This window comes from Protopterus annectens, chromosome 8.part0 (assembly GCF_019279795.1).
Source record: "Protopterus annectens isolate FY-2018-M chromosome 8.part0, PAN1.0, whole genome shotgun sequence".
NCBI classification, from domain to species: Eukaryota; Metazoa; Chordata; order Ceratodontiformes; family Protopteridae; genus Protopterus; species Protopterus annectens.
The window spans coordinates 1,252,759,688-1,252,777,250 of NC_056741.1; the positions used below are offsets into that span (position 1 = coordinate 1,252,759,688).

General features: G+C 41.5%; 1 protein-coding gene across 2 annotated transcripts in view; it reads right to left on the reverse strand.

Moving 5' to 3' along the window:
* Positions 1-2,242: 2,242 nt before the first annotated feature.
* Positions 2,243-17,563, reverse strand: part of LOC122809338 (3-galactosyl-N-acetylglucosaminide 4-alpha-L-fucosyltransferase FUT3-like) — a 476,207-nt gene continuing 460,886 nt past the window's right edge. For both annotated transcript variants that reach the window (XM_044080745.1, XM_044080746.1), the window contains one exon: positions 2,243-3,364. In XM_044080745.1, the coding sequence (XP_043936680.1) occupies positions 2,259-3,347 (1,089 nt within the window). In that variant the 5' untranslated portion in view covers positions 3,348-3,364 and the 3' untranslated portion in view covers positions 2,243-2,258. The remainder of the gene's footprint in view (positions 3,365-17,563) is intronic.

Consider the following 17,563-nt stretch of genomic DNA (forward strand, 5'->3'; position numbering starts at 1 on the left):
AGCCGAGGATCGAACCGGAGAACCTCTTGCTGTGAGGCATTGATCATACACTGACAACCTTCAAAAATTACATATACAAATATACAATTCTCACTTGTTTACCATATATTCATTCTGCATCATCTCCAAACTAATAGACTACCAAGAAACTGAAAATAATCACATTTTTATTAGCCATTGTTAAATTTCTGTACCTGTAGGATAATATTGCTCTACAGTGACCTATATTTATTGTTTAATAGTTTAGTGCCAGAGCAGAGTGGCATGTATCTGTGGTTTATGGTTTCCTACTTTCTACTGTAAGCCTCTTTAGAGGGGTCCAATATATCTCCCAAAACATTTTTTTAAACCTTGTGTCTTTTACCTGCCTTGTTTCAGGCCTCCATGTAGTGATTTCCATCCTCATCCTTCTTGGCTTCATTCCAGGTTGTTATAGTTGTATTTTCTCATGGAAATTCACACATTTGCATTTTACTCTATGTGATATACTGTTCTGCAAATGTATATCTGATTAAATCATCTTGGTGTTTCAATAATCATCTGTGTCACTCCTATCTTACTCTCATTTCAACGGGGCATAATATCCCTACTCCAAACAATCACTACTCTGCAAGAAAGACCAACAGATTTTTTTGAAACAGTGAAGTGCATTTGCATTCCACTTTCTCTGCAAAGCCACAACTAAGCAGCTCTGAAGATTTGTTTAGGTAAGCACAGCCTTTCTCATTTTTATCTTATGCTGAGAGATATCTGTATGGGCTGCTGCTTATTACATAAAGAAATTCTTGGATAGCACTGCCTCAAGGTTTCTTTAAAACAAAATTTAATCAGCTCCCCTCTTTGCTACACATATTCCGTTAGTGCCACACCTACTCAGTGGGTTGCAGACCAAGAACACCTGCTGCTTCACACCCAAGAAAAGTCCAAGGGGTATAAGGTCTTCCCCTTTATTTAAATAAGTAAAAAAAAAAAAAGGAAAAGCCTATTTGTTTGAAGTAATCCAGAGTTGTATTTCTGTAGATACTTTGCAGGCAGAGAGTTAATCAGAGTACAATGTATACATTCTCAAAATCAAGCAATGAAAACACAAAGCAATCCTTCTTTTAGCTGTAAGTTGTCTGGCTCATTCAAAGTAATGTTCGTTTATATACTGGCAGAGAGCTAGAGGAATGAAATGCTGATATAGACGTGATACTGCAGAGAATATGATACAGGCATCCAGCTAAAGTGAAAGAAGTGGAAGAACTGACTTAGAAACAGCAGACGGGGTTAAAACTGGAAAGAATCAATTCAAAATTGGTTTAAGCAAATAGTATTTCTCAAAAATGGTGATGCGACACTGGGACATGCTGCCACAGGCAGTGATGGAGTGCCTGAGTGACAGCAGCAGCATTAAATGATAACTGAGGCATGCTGAAGAATAAACAGCATAGGGCCAACTCCAGTCAGGCCAGTTACAATACCTGAGAGGACTCAATAGATAACTGTTGTTCCCTATCACGCATCTTTAAATATATGAACGTGTATTTGTAGGCCTTTGACTGCCTTAGATAAATCACTTAATTTCACAAATTATCATATAATGGCAAAACACAAAAGTAGTTTTTACAGAGGTGGTTGAAAACACATGCAAGTGCCCTCACTTAGATATTTTTGAGTGAAAGTGAAAAAAGACAGCTATAAAAACAAATAAAACCCACTTGAAATAAATATAAGACAGTATTTGTTTGGAGGATAAATTATTGTGCTGTGAACTAAATAGGATGAGTACCTCATATCTGTGATACAAAAGCGGCAGGCCATGTGCACCAAGCAGTTCCTATCTCTCATATTATATAATATATAGATATTTTAGGTCTATGATTGCTAAGTTACCTTAGAGCGAAGTGTAGATTTTGGATTACTCGGTTACTTTAGTACTTGAAACTGTTTACTTTACCTATGTATTGTTACTATAGTCAGCATTTGGGCATTATTTAAAAACAGATTCTCATCAATATTTCCTTCTTGTAGTGTCACCCTGACAGACACATGGTTCAAATGATTTGTTCTTTTCTTTCATTTAGCATGCCAGCATTCCTATTCAAATTCATTGTTTATTGCTCTATCTTTTACAATGGATTCCTGCATTCAGTAATTAAATTCTTTAACAATACTCAGCACCATGACAGTAATTAATATACATATAAATACGATGTGTTCAATCAGCTAGATAGTAACTGGCTATACTTTAGAACCAGTGCAACAGTAAATGTAGTTTAATAGTCATTCCAGAACCATTTGTGTACACTTACTACAGATCTATAACCCCTCCTTTTCCCAGTAATCTCTCTACATACTGCACAGTAACATTTACCAGAAAAGTTATCTAGGCGTACTTTGAAATGTCTCTTCCAAACAAAGTAGCTCCTATATTTTTCTTCATTTTGGTCTAAATGTTTTAAATAATTAGCCAGTTCTTCAGGTGTTTTGAAGTCATCAACATGAATAAATGAATTTGCTGGCACATACTGTTCATAATTTTGTCTTGAAGGGCCCATAACAACAGGAACTGCCCCAGTATTAAAAGCATTGTCATATAACTTCTCAGTGATGTAGTCTGTATGAACTGAGTTCTCAAAAGCAAAATAGAACTTGTACTGTGAGACAGTTGAATAGAAATCTTCTTTACTAAGTGTCTTATGGTTTCTTCCATAGACGTCAATGCTGATGTAATTCTTAATAATTTCATAATATTTTACTCGAGATGACGCTGGATTCCAGTTACTAATGGCCCATGCAATAAGTTTAGTTTTCTTTGGAATGGTGTAGTTCTGTTCTTCTGCAATAAACTGTAGATAACCATATGGAACAAAAATATCTGAGTCTCTTCGGTAAGATAATGTGAGATTGAATGTATTGTCAAACTTCTCAAGGCCCCCGCAATGGTCAGGAGGTTCCATATTATACCATACCCAGTATTGGTTTCCAGGACGTTGCTTAGGCAGACCTGATGGATTTCCCTGTATATCAGCATAATGAAACACAACAGCATCTGCACTGCTGTATACATTACGGTCAACAGTGAGGTGGCAATTGTATATTCCAAATTCACTTGCACACAGTTCTAGATTAAATGGTATCCCCCATGGCCAAGTCCATAACAACACTGTTAACTTTTGATTCACTTCAGACACTTTTATTTCAGAGTTTCGGTCTGCAGCTGTAGTTATAGGGTAAGTAATAAACCTAGAAAAAGTTCCATCACCATGATATGACCGTTGGTAAGAAAAAATGCAAAATGCCAGGATAAAGACAAACATGACAAATCCACTGAACTTAAAAACGGTGACTTTATCCATGGTCATATATGATCAAACAAACTCTGCAAATAAAGAAAATAAATCTTATTACAGTGTTCTAGAACAAATATGTGTTTATTTATGTTGTCCTTTAGAGTAAGCACAGTTAATTTTTAAACATCCACAAAAGAAAATAAAGGATAATATCATCGCTTCATTAACATATTGAGGCAATATTAAGAAAATGGAATATAAAATAAAATTACTTCACAGCATCACATGCAATAGTCAGTTTGTTTGAAATTATGGCAATATCTATTACATTACCTACATAGGAATGCAAAGGCATGCTCTGTATGAATTTGCCTGCTTAATTGTCTCCTTTCAATTAAAATATTATATAAATACCTTAAAAATCAATCCCCTGGCATAGCTGATATTGTGACATTACAAGGGGATAAACAGGAGTCCTACACATCAACTAACATCATATTTCATTGCACTGAAAGCACAGCATATTATTATTATTAGTCTCCTGTCATCATACCTCTCAACAGTCCAAGATTTTGCAGAATGTCCCTGATTTTTTTTCTTATATTATTGCCCTGTCCCTTATAAAGTCTGCTAAATCTCTAAAGATTAACTTCAGTAAATAATGCAAGACATTAAAGATTCGTACTACTTACTGTTCAGAAAATTAATGTTTATGCAAAACCCATTCTTCTGTCAACCTTTTAAATGAATTTTAGTAATCTTTAAAAAACTGCTCCTTATCTTGGTTCTTAGCCCTCCATTATTTTTGACTTTGTACAGAATTCCAAGAAGTATGATCATTATATTTTTTTCTCTACAGGAACAGTACAGTAAGAAAATCACCACAGGAACATAGCTTGTAAGCTGAGTTCCATGCTTCAGTTTTAAAGAACAAACGCTGACATAATCAATTATGTTTAAAAAACAGCCATTAGCTTAAAAATGATGAGGTAAACATGCATTACATTTGTTTATAACATTTTACTATTTCCACTTTGTTTTAAATTTAATTAATGAAGCCAGAAAACAGGATTCATGCTGGATGAATAGAGGACAAAAGCAGTCATTCTCTTGCACAAAGGTGGGCCTTCAACAGAACCAGGTAATTATAGACCCATAATAAAATACCACCAAGTCCACCGATCCAAGAAGTAAGCGAGTTTCACCTATGCCAACTTGCATTTTTTCCAAAACACAACCCCTAAGAGAATTAGGGTTAGAGTTATGTGCTGTCAAAAAATTACTCCCAAGGGTACTCTCTAATTTTTTTATTTTTTATATCCCTAATATGTTCCTGCAACCAGACCCTAAAACTCCTATAAGTTTCCCCTATGTAAAATTGCAAGTTGGCATAGGTGAATGTGTGTCTTTAAAAAAATAAACTTTTAAAAAAAGAAACCCTGCTGATTTTAAAGTATGGCACTTTGGAGCCTCAGGGACTCAACAAAGAATGTAACTGGAAGTATGTGATTTGAATTGTATGCTTAATTGATTAATTGTTTTGTGTAATATGCTGTATTTAAGCAAACAGTATTTTGTAGTGTTTTTACTCTTGGAAGGCTGTGCAAGCCGGGGCCCTAAATGTTTCATTAAATTCTCTTACTTCTTAGATCGGTGGTCTTGGTGGTATTTTATTATTTTATTATTTTTTTTGTTTTTTTAAGTTGTATTTGCTAATTATAGACCCATAAGCCTGACCAGTCTCATCTGTGAAGCCATGGTAAGAATCATTATGGAACTGCACTCTTGGCTCATATAAAAGATTGAAACAATACAAATTTTATGAACTCTAATCATACCTTTACTTAGGAATGCAGATCATTTCCATGGTATTAGAAACCCAAAACACTTGGAAAAATTAAACTAAGAATTAATTTATAAGGATATTGGTTACCTACAGACACTTGCCCCACCCATTTCAGATTTGGCTAGGGCAGATCCTGCTTATTTAACCAGGTCAACATCTTAGAAAAAAATTACAAAATCATTGGATGGGTAAAACAGTGCAAAGCAGATATCTGGACCACACATAGGCGTTCAATACCACTCCACACTCAGGTAGATAAACTCTTTTAGTTAAATGTCACTCCCTGTGTAACCCATTGGATAGCAAATTGCCTCATAAACAGAACCCAGGAAGTTAGGGTAGGTGAGTATACACCCTACAAAAGACCTGTCAGTTTTGGTTTAGCAAAGGGTTCAATTCTTTGACCACTCCTCTTTGGAATTCACTTCTCAAAGCTCAAAGATAATGTTAAAGGTTTGTGGCTGATCAAATTTGCAAATGCCTGCAAACTGGTTGCCATCATAAACTCCCCAAAGGACACCACGATCTCCCAGAAGAAGGCCTGTCACAAACAAATAGCTCATGTCAAAACCATAGACTTACCCCAGGATTCATGAAGCTTGTGCCAGGCACAGGCATAGCGTAGGCGGTATAATGCCAAATATGGCCACCGAGTGATTCAGGTACGATCTAGTTCCACATGTACTACCGGCGTATGCCAGATCTGCTCGGCTTAGGTATGCTAATCACCCCATGCACAGTGCCGCACCATGCAAATGAAGGTACATAGTGATTCATGAAGTGGTGCAGGCATAGCATAAGCCCACAGAAATGTAAACCAAAAAACACGGTTTACATTTTTCCAAAGAGAACATCGGAGCTATGAAAGCGGACCAGACTCATGTATTACAAAGTTAACATATGCCAATGGCGAAATATACTCAATGGTATGCATGGTACACCACAACTAAGCTGCAAAGGTTGCTAAGGGTCTGTGACAGTGTTCGGCGTGGTAACTAGGAATTAGTAGTCAATGCCATGCAAATGAGGCAGGTAATAGTGAATCGCAAACGTCCCACTGGACTAAGGATGTGCCATACGGCACAGCGCTACAACACCGAGGAGTGGTTTAGAGGTATATATGACATCAGCAGTGGGGTGTGCCACTGTAGCTGTAAGCACATTGGAGCAATGCAAATCCAGCCTGGCCGTTGCTAAGCAAAGCTGCAGGACAGGGGTGGGGAGGTAGGTATAGCACCATTTAGCTGATAGCACATATGGTGCCCAAAAGTGCATGTGTACGGGGATGAAAACGTGCCTGAAACCTGGTAAGCGGACACTCATGCTGCGCACTATAGCTCAAAAAGGAAGGTCAGGGGAAGAAAATAAGGAAATGCCGCAGTAGGGTAATTGGAGTACAACTGAGCAATTAACACCTATTAACTCACAGTGGGCAATTGACGGCAACTGACAAGTCTGCTCACAGAAACCTGCAAAACAGGATAGGGGAGGTGTAGGATTGCAAAGAAAAAAGAACTGTCATTGCAGAGCAAATCAAACCTGCAGTAGACCAGTCACAGAACACATTACGAAAGATAAGCCAGGTTTAGGAAAGTACAAATGAAAGCAGGCTGCTGGATGCATGCCAGAAAATGGGAGGTGAAATGTTAAGAAATGTAAAGGGAAGGGCAAGAGGTAATCCACGGCAGCCAAATGTAATTCAACACTAAAGGCACCACAATAGTAGTTCCTGTCATAAAACACATAAGATATCCTGTAGCTATGATCGTACATACACACCCTATGACATCATCTGTGTTCACAGCACAATAGTATAAAGTGTGAAAGCACCTCACACACACCTGTGTATTCCCAAACACTGCACCATAGGTGTAAACATACGGGGAACTTTTACAATGTACATGTTGGGAGTTGCCATAGCTGTTATTCATCACCATGTGTTAGTGACTGAAGGTGTTGTGGAGGATGATGCTGACAACCACCACAGGCCCCGGAGGAGGAGAAGAGTGTTCAGACCAAGGGTAACCAACAGGGGCTACACGATCTGGAGATAGTAGAGCATTACAGGGTGGACAGGGACATCTTACAGCAAATAGTTGAGCTGTCCTGGCCACGCCTGAGATCCAGAAACAACAGAGGGGAACCGATCCCTGTCGACACGAAGGTATGTGTAAGCTTGCGAATACTAGCCACAGGTACCTTTCAAAGGCAAACTGGAGATATAATGGGGATCTCACAGGCATCAGCATCCAGGGTACTACACCAATTCCTGGATGCCATGTTACCCCATGCCAATGAGCATATATACTTCCCCCGAACTCAGGAGGAGTTGGCCAGCAATATGCATCTCTTCCATCATGTGGCACACTACCCAGAGGTACTGGGTGCGATAGACTGCATGCACATACATATCAAGTCACCACCCGGTGAGCATGGTAGGCGCTACATAAACTGCAAGGGATACCACTCCATCAACTGCCAGATTGTGTGCAATGCCCAGGGCATTATCATGGATGTTTGTGCTGGCAGCCCTGGAAGCTACCATGACTCCCACATCTGGCATGCCTCACAGTTGTATCAGGTATTTGTCAGGGGGGACATCCCACATGGCCACCTTGTGGGGGATGCTGGCTATGCACTGGAGCCATGGATGATGACTCCCATCAGAAATGCACACACACCCATGCAAGAACATCGTAATGAGGCACACGCACAAACCAGAATCATCATAGAGCGTGTGTTCGGTTTGCTGAAATCACGGTTCCGTTGCTTGGACATATCTGGTGGAGCCTTGCAGCACTCTCCAGGCACGTGTGCCCACATCTTCATAGTATGTGCCATGCTACATAATATGATCCTGCGGAAACAGCTGCAGCAGGGACATAATGGTGAAGGCCCTCACAGCCCACTGCAATTGTCATGGCCATCACAGGCACAGAGGGATTCAGACCACGAACACCCTGTGCCAGCCCCAGTAGGCAGATGGAGGCATGCCCAATATGCCTACGCCTTGGCAAAAAGGGAACATATAGCACATACTCTGACAGTGTAGGCCACTACAGACTGACACACCTCTCCACCTGCACACACAGTAAAATGGATGGCACACACACACGACCACCTGTAAATTGTAATGTATAGGTGGCCTACTGTATGAATCCTACATAGTCAGCCCTCAACCATTGCACACACAACAGCTATTTGAACAAGGAATGTCAACACCTGAACAGTACATGCACCTATCAGCATATGTTGGTACTGTATGTATAGATTCCTAGGTACATCGGTAGGTACACGCCCAATTGTCAGAGGCCATTCATCAAACAAGGCAAACGGTGTCTGCTGTCGCCACCACATCGAGTAACCAACTGACCCTCAGTGGAGCAGAGCCAATTATGGGATCCATGTGTGTAATCACTGTTCCCCACACACTCTGCATGGATTCCCTGGTGTGTTAATGAGGGGCTCCATACAATGTAATCATGGATGTAGTGGCAAAGCATGGTGTTTATCCATGACAGGTATCTGTCACCCCAGCATGCTCCAGCTATGGTTTTGTGAAGGTGTAGCACATTATAGTATGTGGCTCACTGTGACATACATTCCCAATGCTGGGGCACATCCATTAAACATCACTTGGACATACCATTAATAGGTCTCTTCCATATGTAAACTAACTGAGTTACCCATTTGATTGCAGTATGGAGTAACAGCCATAGTACAGTCGACATACAAAATGCCATAACACGTGTACAAATCCCAGATGTCCAAATGGTAAATGCACTGACTGTTGTGCATGTTCCCGGTACCACGTCCTGCAAGGGACGTTACGTAATCCCGAAGGCACGAATAATGGATGATGGATGCAGGTCATCAGATCAGGTTTAGCACATGTTAGCGGGAATATGCATTGCCCAGTGCTGGTAAGCGTCGTTTAAACATGACTATACGGATATGCATGAAACAGGGCTAAGCTTCTCTGAATATCGTGCAGATCACGGTCAGTGATGTCCAGAACAGGTGAAACTAGCATTATTCACCCCTGTACTAATAGTGCCTGCTCTGAAGGGTAAAACGACTACTGCCAGGAGTAGAACACGCAGTCATGTACACAATCACCTAACACTAAGCTACCCAAGATGTACCAACAGCAGGTATGTAATGTGACAGGTTCAAACACAAACGTGTGGAGTCCAGCTAAACAGTATACACTGACATGTACACAATGAAAGGTGTATTCTCCCTCTCACTCTCTCTCATATATATATATCTATAATAGAGATAGAAAGGGAGATAGAGAGATATATGTTGAAATATATGGATTCACCTATATCTGCAAATATATAGATAGGTCAATGACATGTACACAACCATGGAGGTAGAAATAAATAGGATACTGCCAACTATGGAATGTGTCACATACCAACACGCGTAATCATGAGGCTTAAAGACTGAAAGAACACAGTACCGGAACATTGGAACCTCGTGTAATATTATCACTGTATTAAGGGACATTTAGTTATCGTTGCCGGTGTTGCGGTCCACGTAGGTACTGTGTTCAACTGTGTTTGTGATTGCTGTAGTCTGTGTATGTGTGTGTTGAGGGTGCTGTGTGCATTTCTGTGGGACTGTAATGTGTGTGTGTGTTTGCATCATGTGTCTGTTAGCGCTAACTCGGAGCTAGAGCAGTACGGTAGGTGTGGTCATAGCTGGCCATAGGCATACGGTACCACCTGTCCCACTTTAAGAGGGACAGCCCCTCCCTGGGCAGTTGTGTCCTGACAAAAAATATTAAAAAGAGCAAATGTCCGAGATTGTAGGACATAATTATGTCCCATATATTACGTAACAGTTGCATTAAATAGTTATGCCTGTATCTACAAAACGTAAACGTTACATGAAACATGATAAGTAGCTAAAGTGCTACAAGAATAAGTATGTATTCAGGATAAAAGTATGTTCTATCCTGTGTACTGACCGTGGGTATGTGTCGGCCTGTAAACACCGATGTGTGTCCTGCAAATGTCCCACTATGGCCATTTGAGAAGGTGGCAACCCATGCCAAAAAGGCTCAGTCACCAACACAACTGCAATGAGTGCAACTATCTGTGACAGAAATACACAAGACAGCTGTCATTTAGTAACATTCCTTTACATATCACTGTATTTCCGGAGGTACGGAAGTATCAACCTCACCTGCATACTATACAGAAACCAATTAACAATGGCTCAATGTATAAGCCCGTAACAACCATAGTTCAGTCTACTAAGTGATAGGTCATCAATTAGGGAGGGAGCCCACACACATATATGGAATATGTAGAAATGCAGTCCCCACAAACCTGTATATGCTATGTACACCCACCTGCATCTCCCCCACACCTGAAACAATTGCAATACAGACTATAATAACATCACAAACATCCACTCACTCAATTACATCTGCAGAAGTGTTAACATACCTTGTGAGAGACACATTTGTAAAGGTGCCATGTGAAATCATAGCTGTTATATAATGGAACAGACGGTGATGTTACAGGATTTGTTTGCAATAGTCCCTTATCAGACGGTTGGGATGACAGGTACACTCACATGTAGAACCACATACTCTAGCTATCACACACAATCCACGGGGGACATGAATTCAAAATATCCATGTCTCTACAAATATCAGTTGCAATTCCTCACAACAAAACACATACAGGTCCCCGAAGGTAGAGCAAAAGGGCAACGCCCAAGTGGAGAATTAAATTATACCCCACTGTTGCAGCATAATTGGTGAATGGAGTAGCTGCACAGCTGATGTGCATGTAATAATTTACTCAGGAACACCAACTGGCGGCAGGAAACCACATGTTACAGGTATCGACGTATATAAGGATGACTTGCCATACATTCAAACCGTATGCTCATACCATAGAACCGTTTAAACAGTAAAGGTGTAAGAGAGATATTTACGAAGATTTGGAACGCTAACAAGGTATGTAGAACACTCAGTATGTTAGTGTACGTAGTGCCTGTTTTGTATTAATTAAAAGTGTACGCAATGCATAAAGTGGGAAAAGGTATTCTGTAGTGATGTCTTGTTGAGCATAGCAACGCTTGTAGAAATTGTGTGTCCTGCTGTGGGTCACAAGGTAAACATTACATACACCACAAGGGATGTTACATGAGGGCTTTAAACAGAACAATTCCACACCACCCACCGTCAGTGGTAGGGTATGTCCAACAAGCACGTGCCATAGCAGGGGATAGTATATGTTGATATACTGTCACAGTAGGCATGTGTATGGGCATATAACGACAATAACATGCCTAAGGTGGTCCTGCTGTGCAAGTATGCTTTGCATTATAGGATAATGTGTAAAATATGTGTAATGTACAGTATTGTAGGTAGATATGTCAGATATTCTACACAGCACAACTGTTATATCATGCAAACAAAAGGTATCGTCTATTGGCATGTACGATACACAATAACAGGATACATATGGCTTGTAGTCATGGGACACTGTAACAGCATGATAGCTAATCGAAATGGAAGAACTACTCAATCAACCATGCACAAAGGACATGTAATAGCTTCACATAGTGAGGTACTATGCTGTCTGTCAAGTCTATGTGTAAGCCCAACTATAGTGTTTACACCGGCAGCACCTCTCTAGGGTAGTGTCCTGTCTGTGAACAGCAGAGCCATGTGTTACCTGCACCTCTGTACAGTACAGCCACTGCAGTGATCCCTGGTGTATCAGTGTGACAGCCTACAAAGTCACCTATGACCGGTGTGTTGGGTATATTATAACACCCTATTGGCTGTAGTTGATGGGCACACATGAGTCTGTGGGCTATAAGTAATTGTTGTTGTGTTTGGTAATGGGTGCTGCCTCTGGTGCCTACACAGAGTATGGAGAGGTTTTGCAAATGTCGTACTCATGCTATGTGTGGCCTGTGGTGGTGGAGATCTAGTGAGACTATGTGATGAGTGGGGTGAGCTGCAAATGTAAATGTCCCCACATGAATGTCAGGTCCAGTCTGGGTTGGTGAGAGCATTTCCCCCAGCATGGCTACATATGTGCATCTCCCACAGGCTGTAGTGTCGTATGTTGGGAGGTGAGCATTGACTGTGTCCATGAGACAATTGCTCTATTGCCACATGTTTGCCATATTCATCAGACAGGCAATAGCACTGGTACATGACACTTGGACATGCCTGTATATTCAACCATGTCTTACAAGATATGTGAGTTACGTGTGTACAACAGCTGTTGTACTGTAAGCAAGCTGGAAATGTAAGGTCAGACAGTGTACTTATAAGACATGTGTTGGAATGGGTGCTATAGTAATTAGTAACTCATGAAGTGCTCACATGTTCTGAACAAGTTCTGAGCATGAATATGCAATACAGATAGGGTGTTGGATAATATCAACCCACTGCAACCCACAAGTGGAGATGACAGTCATAATTGGAGGCACTGCACTATTACCCTGCTGTGTATGGTCTGCAAGTCTATGAACCTTTATCAACGTAGATGTTAGCAGTACAGAAGTAGATGACAGTACGGATGATTTCATGCTGCATAGCATACCTGTGACAGGTCATAGGACATCATCACCCATACCGTGTTCCAGCTACACTGAGTATACTAGATGTACCTTCGTATGTCACAGGAGTGTTCTACCAGTGGCCTGTTGACAGAACCAACACTACAAAAGGTGTCTGAGTGACATGTGCATATCACACCAGTGGCAGCTACCGTAAAACAGGGTTAATGTTGTGTACTCCCCCCTCAGTGTAGCCCATACCACACAGACAAATGGGAGGCATCTGTGTATGTAAGGATGTGAATGTCCATGACCTAGGAGCAATAGCTGTCTCAGTGTTGTGGACAACATACAAAATGGGCTTTGTGGGTGAGGTGTGTGACATATGTGGACAATCTGACAGCTGATAATAGCATTGTCACCGCTAGGTGAATAACCCTGTACCCATTAACTACCACCTAGGCAGCGGTCAACATTATGGACACTGTGTAAGGGATGGTGCTGTGCAGTTCATCTCACTGAGTTGGTGACATCTCCAGGCCTATTAGGTAGTCATACAAGGCACCCATGCCATGACAGGGTGCCATCCATGAGCATGGAGATCATTGGACAGACATATTCAGCACTCGGGTGACCAATATCTGATCACATATCACCTTTAAGGGGTATTGGCCATGCATGGATGGGTGATACCAGCCTTCACAATCCTCACCTCCACTATGCAGCATGCTGGCTACCTTGCATAAAGACATGTGCTACACTGTGATGTTGGACATGCTACACATACATATCCTGATCTGAAAGGCATATGTCATGGATAGCCACAGTCCTACTACAAGGATCGCCACATGCTGGACAGATCCTTGTGCCATACATGTTACATACTCCTGCCATACCATGCAACCCTGTCCATCAAAGCTGCACATGTCATCTTTGTCATACATGGTGCGATGACTGCATGGTAGATGTATTACTAACTGTCTGGATCAGTAATGTGGCATTGATGCACCTCGAGGGTGCCAAAATGGCTGTCGGATACAGCTAGTAAACCTTGCCTGTACATGCCATAGTTTATAACCATCCCTGCAAATGACGTCCGGCTAGCCATTGTCCCATGTCTATCACATGTGCAACACAGGCAATACGTGGCAGTATGTTGAACTGCTGTACAGTGCTGTGTAGATGTATATGGCAAAACACATGCATGTAAAGGTTTCCGTGTGTATGTGTGCATTGTCACTGCTCATGTCCATTAAGGCAGTGTATGTGTTGATATGTGACATATATACAGCATCAAGGTCAACAGCATTACTGTGGACACATCCTGGCATGTGCTGATAGGTAAGAACACCAGTACAGGCAAACAGACATGCCCACATCAAGACAGCAGTCACATGGAGTATGAACAATGTAATGAGGTGACACACATATATGGTGATGATATCCAATGCATAATGGGTGTTACGTGTGTGTGACACAAACATGGTAGTCATGTCAGTGTCATGACAATTTGCAAAGGTAACTGTTCAAATGTACTAGATTTAATACAAATGTATGTGCAGCTGTATCTCTGTACATCTCTGTGATACTGTGACCTGTCTCCATCATGTCTTCCAGATAATGCCTCATTCACACCTGCCAGTGTATAGCCACCAGGAGGATGATGCCCTCATCCCGTACCTCCATGAGAACTACGAGGTGTTGTTCAGCCATGTGCCACAGCTTCCCAGCAGCGTGACGACCTGTGGCAGGACCTTTGCAGGAGGGTTAATGATGTGGGTGGCCATAACCGCACCTACCAGCAGGTGCACAGACACTGCATGGACCTGATACGACATGCAAAACAGCGTGCCAATGCAATTGCCAGGGAACAAGGTGGAACAGGTGGTGGCCCACCAACCCAGCCCCCACTCACACACACCAAGGAGCTACTGGCCAGCCTGGGGACACCCTCAGAACAGCATCCACAAACACTAGCTGCCATCGTGGAGGTGGGTGTCTCCCAACCAATGAGCCTGGAGTTGCCTGGTAAGTCAATACTGCACATATGACTATTATATCCCATTTAGTTGCATGTGTCACTGTACAATATGTAATGTAACATGATATGCAAGGTATGTTTACACACATGCTGCATACTACAGTATGCTACCCTGTGTATGCACACATGTGCATGCTATATGCTATTGTACAGGCAAATGTGTTAACATGCACAGTGCACCCTGTGGCTGTCATACAGTCATGGATAATGTTCAAACTGCTGTGTCACCCCTATACAGGTACCTCTGGCATGCCGCACAGACATCAGTCCATCGCAGGTGAGACAGTTATTAGTATCAGGCATTTTAATGCATATATCTATACGCCATGTGGCCAGTTAACACATGTACACATAATGTATGGTCCAGTTATGATATACAGGTCGCATCTGTCATCATTCATACTGGCTACCCATGTGCAATATATATAAACTAAATGAAACACTGACATGAAACCACAGCATCTGTCATTGCTAGATGTGTGGACAGCTGTGCATACAACGGTGGAGGTGTTCAATGTAGGCATATGTACTATACATTGGAACAACACATGTGTGGTACGCAAACAGTACTACACAGTGAGCTGGGATATGGGCAGCCCACCGGAGTCACCTTTGTGTAATATGCCCCTGCAATGGGTGCACACATTGGGATGTGCCATCTGACATGTCCCAGACATGTAGTGTTCCGGCTGCAATATTGTCTCACTATCCCATAGTACATACCCCACATACCAAACATACAACCCGTTGCCTGCATAGCCCTGTGGACAGTGACATATCTGACATCTATGGGTGTATGTCATATGGTACAATGCAGACATGTGAGATAGATGGCCATCACAAACATTTGGCCAACGCATGTTCACACATGGCCATGGAGGATGGCTAGAGACATGTAGCCACACAGTAGTTGTGATGTGTATACACCTTGTTGCCACATTGCCCACACATGGCCCAACTATAGCCTTAGATGACTGATTATATAGTTGATGTGAAACACTGGACATCCTAAACGCCTGTGCACAGCTAGTGGAGGTGTCACTTAATTCGACCATATAAGATGTGTTGAACATCACAACTGTGTCATAACATGACAGTAGTCACCTGTACAGCTTCCACAGACATTAACACCACATCAGGCCACAGATACCGTGCATTTCCCTTGCTGCAGTAGGACATCACTGTCAGCTGTGCACCTCATGTGTGTGGTATATTAATGTCATGTGGGACATGGTGTATTGACATGTCTTCAAAAAACACTTCTGTGTGCCAAAGAAAAAGATTTATTAAGCAAAGTTTTCAGGTTAACCACCCTTCATCAGTACATAACATTGAAATTAATCTAAAGTCATTTAAATAGGGAACATCATCAAAACACATGATTCAGCCAGCCAAACAAAACCATCCTCTAATTATATATTAAAATACTACTTATTTACATAACAATTAAGACACTAATATATCATATTGTAAAAACATATAAAATAAATACTTAAAATACCTAATCTATAAACTATAAATTACAAAACATATAAAAATTAGATATTCTCTCTTTGCTTTTTAACTAATATTGGTTTCAAGCTGACCATTACATTTGAACCTGGCTCTGCCTCAGCACCTAACCTTATAATCCATTCTAGCTCTCTCAGCTCTAACATATTATTAATATCCCCTCCCCTCATACCAAGATCTACTCTACAGATTACTCTAAATTTAAATATGTGTCTTTCATTTTCAACAATATGTTTGCTGAGTGCATTTGTTAATATTCCCCTTCTAATTTCTGATTTATGCTCTATTATGCATTCTTTTAGTTTTCTTGTAGTCTTTCCTACATAGTATGCTGGGCAGTTTACACAGGTTGCTATATACACTATTTGGGAAGTGCTACAATTAGCCGAACATTTAAATTCAAACCTTTGTTAAACTATGGATGTCCAAGGAAAGGTGGGTATGGTCAGATATCAACAATGATGGTCTACCTCTGGTGTGGAACAGTGAGTACCCATGTTGCAGATGGTCAGGTGCAATATGTATTCCCCCTTGTGGCTGTAGTGAGTGGTCCTGCCATAGCACATGGACTCACAAATTGTAGTGGCTGTAGGGTAATGTTGTAGAGGCCTGAGTAGTTCCCACACACAATATACCTGTACCTGACGTTAACAACTGGAATGGTGTATGTGAACACCTTCATATCTTGGCACTGTTCCCAGGGAAGCAAAGTGTGTGTCCTGGATGTGGGAGGGGTGGTCCGAACTGGTTGTGTTGTGTGTTACAGGTCCTGTAGTCACGAAGCATAGTATAGAACATAACCTGCCAGTGCTGATGTGCATATCTGACCCTGAAGTAGGTGGCTGCAAATGCATATATATGCTATCCCTCACCTGACAGGTAGTAATAGATGTACATACCTCTGTAGAAATAATGATGTCAGCACCCTATAAATACTGCAGGTGCAGAACAGATGCCCAGTAATTCGGATAGTGCGCTCTGCTAATGCGTCTCTTTCAAGTGTCATAATATAGTTAGGTAGGGGGTTGAATCCTGCAAATGCTCAGTGTGTGTGTGTGTGTGGGTGAGCGGGGTTGGTGTGTGTGCAATTCTGTGTGAGAGAAATGTCCCTTTTGGCAACTAGGAGAACACACTACAGGATGCACATTCCCCTTTCTAAACACTGATGATGTCAGCACCCTGTAAGTATAGCAGGAGAAGAGAAACCTCCCAGTAATGCGAATAGCACACTCCGCTAATGCGTCCGTCTTGAGTGTCCTAACATAGTTAAGTAGGGGTTTGAATCCTGCAAATGCTCAGTTTGGGTGAGGGGGGTTAGTGTGGGTGCAATTCTGTGTGAGGGAAATG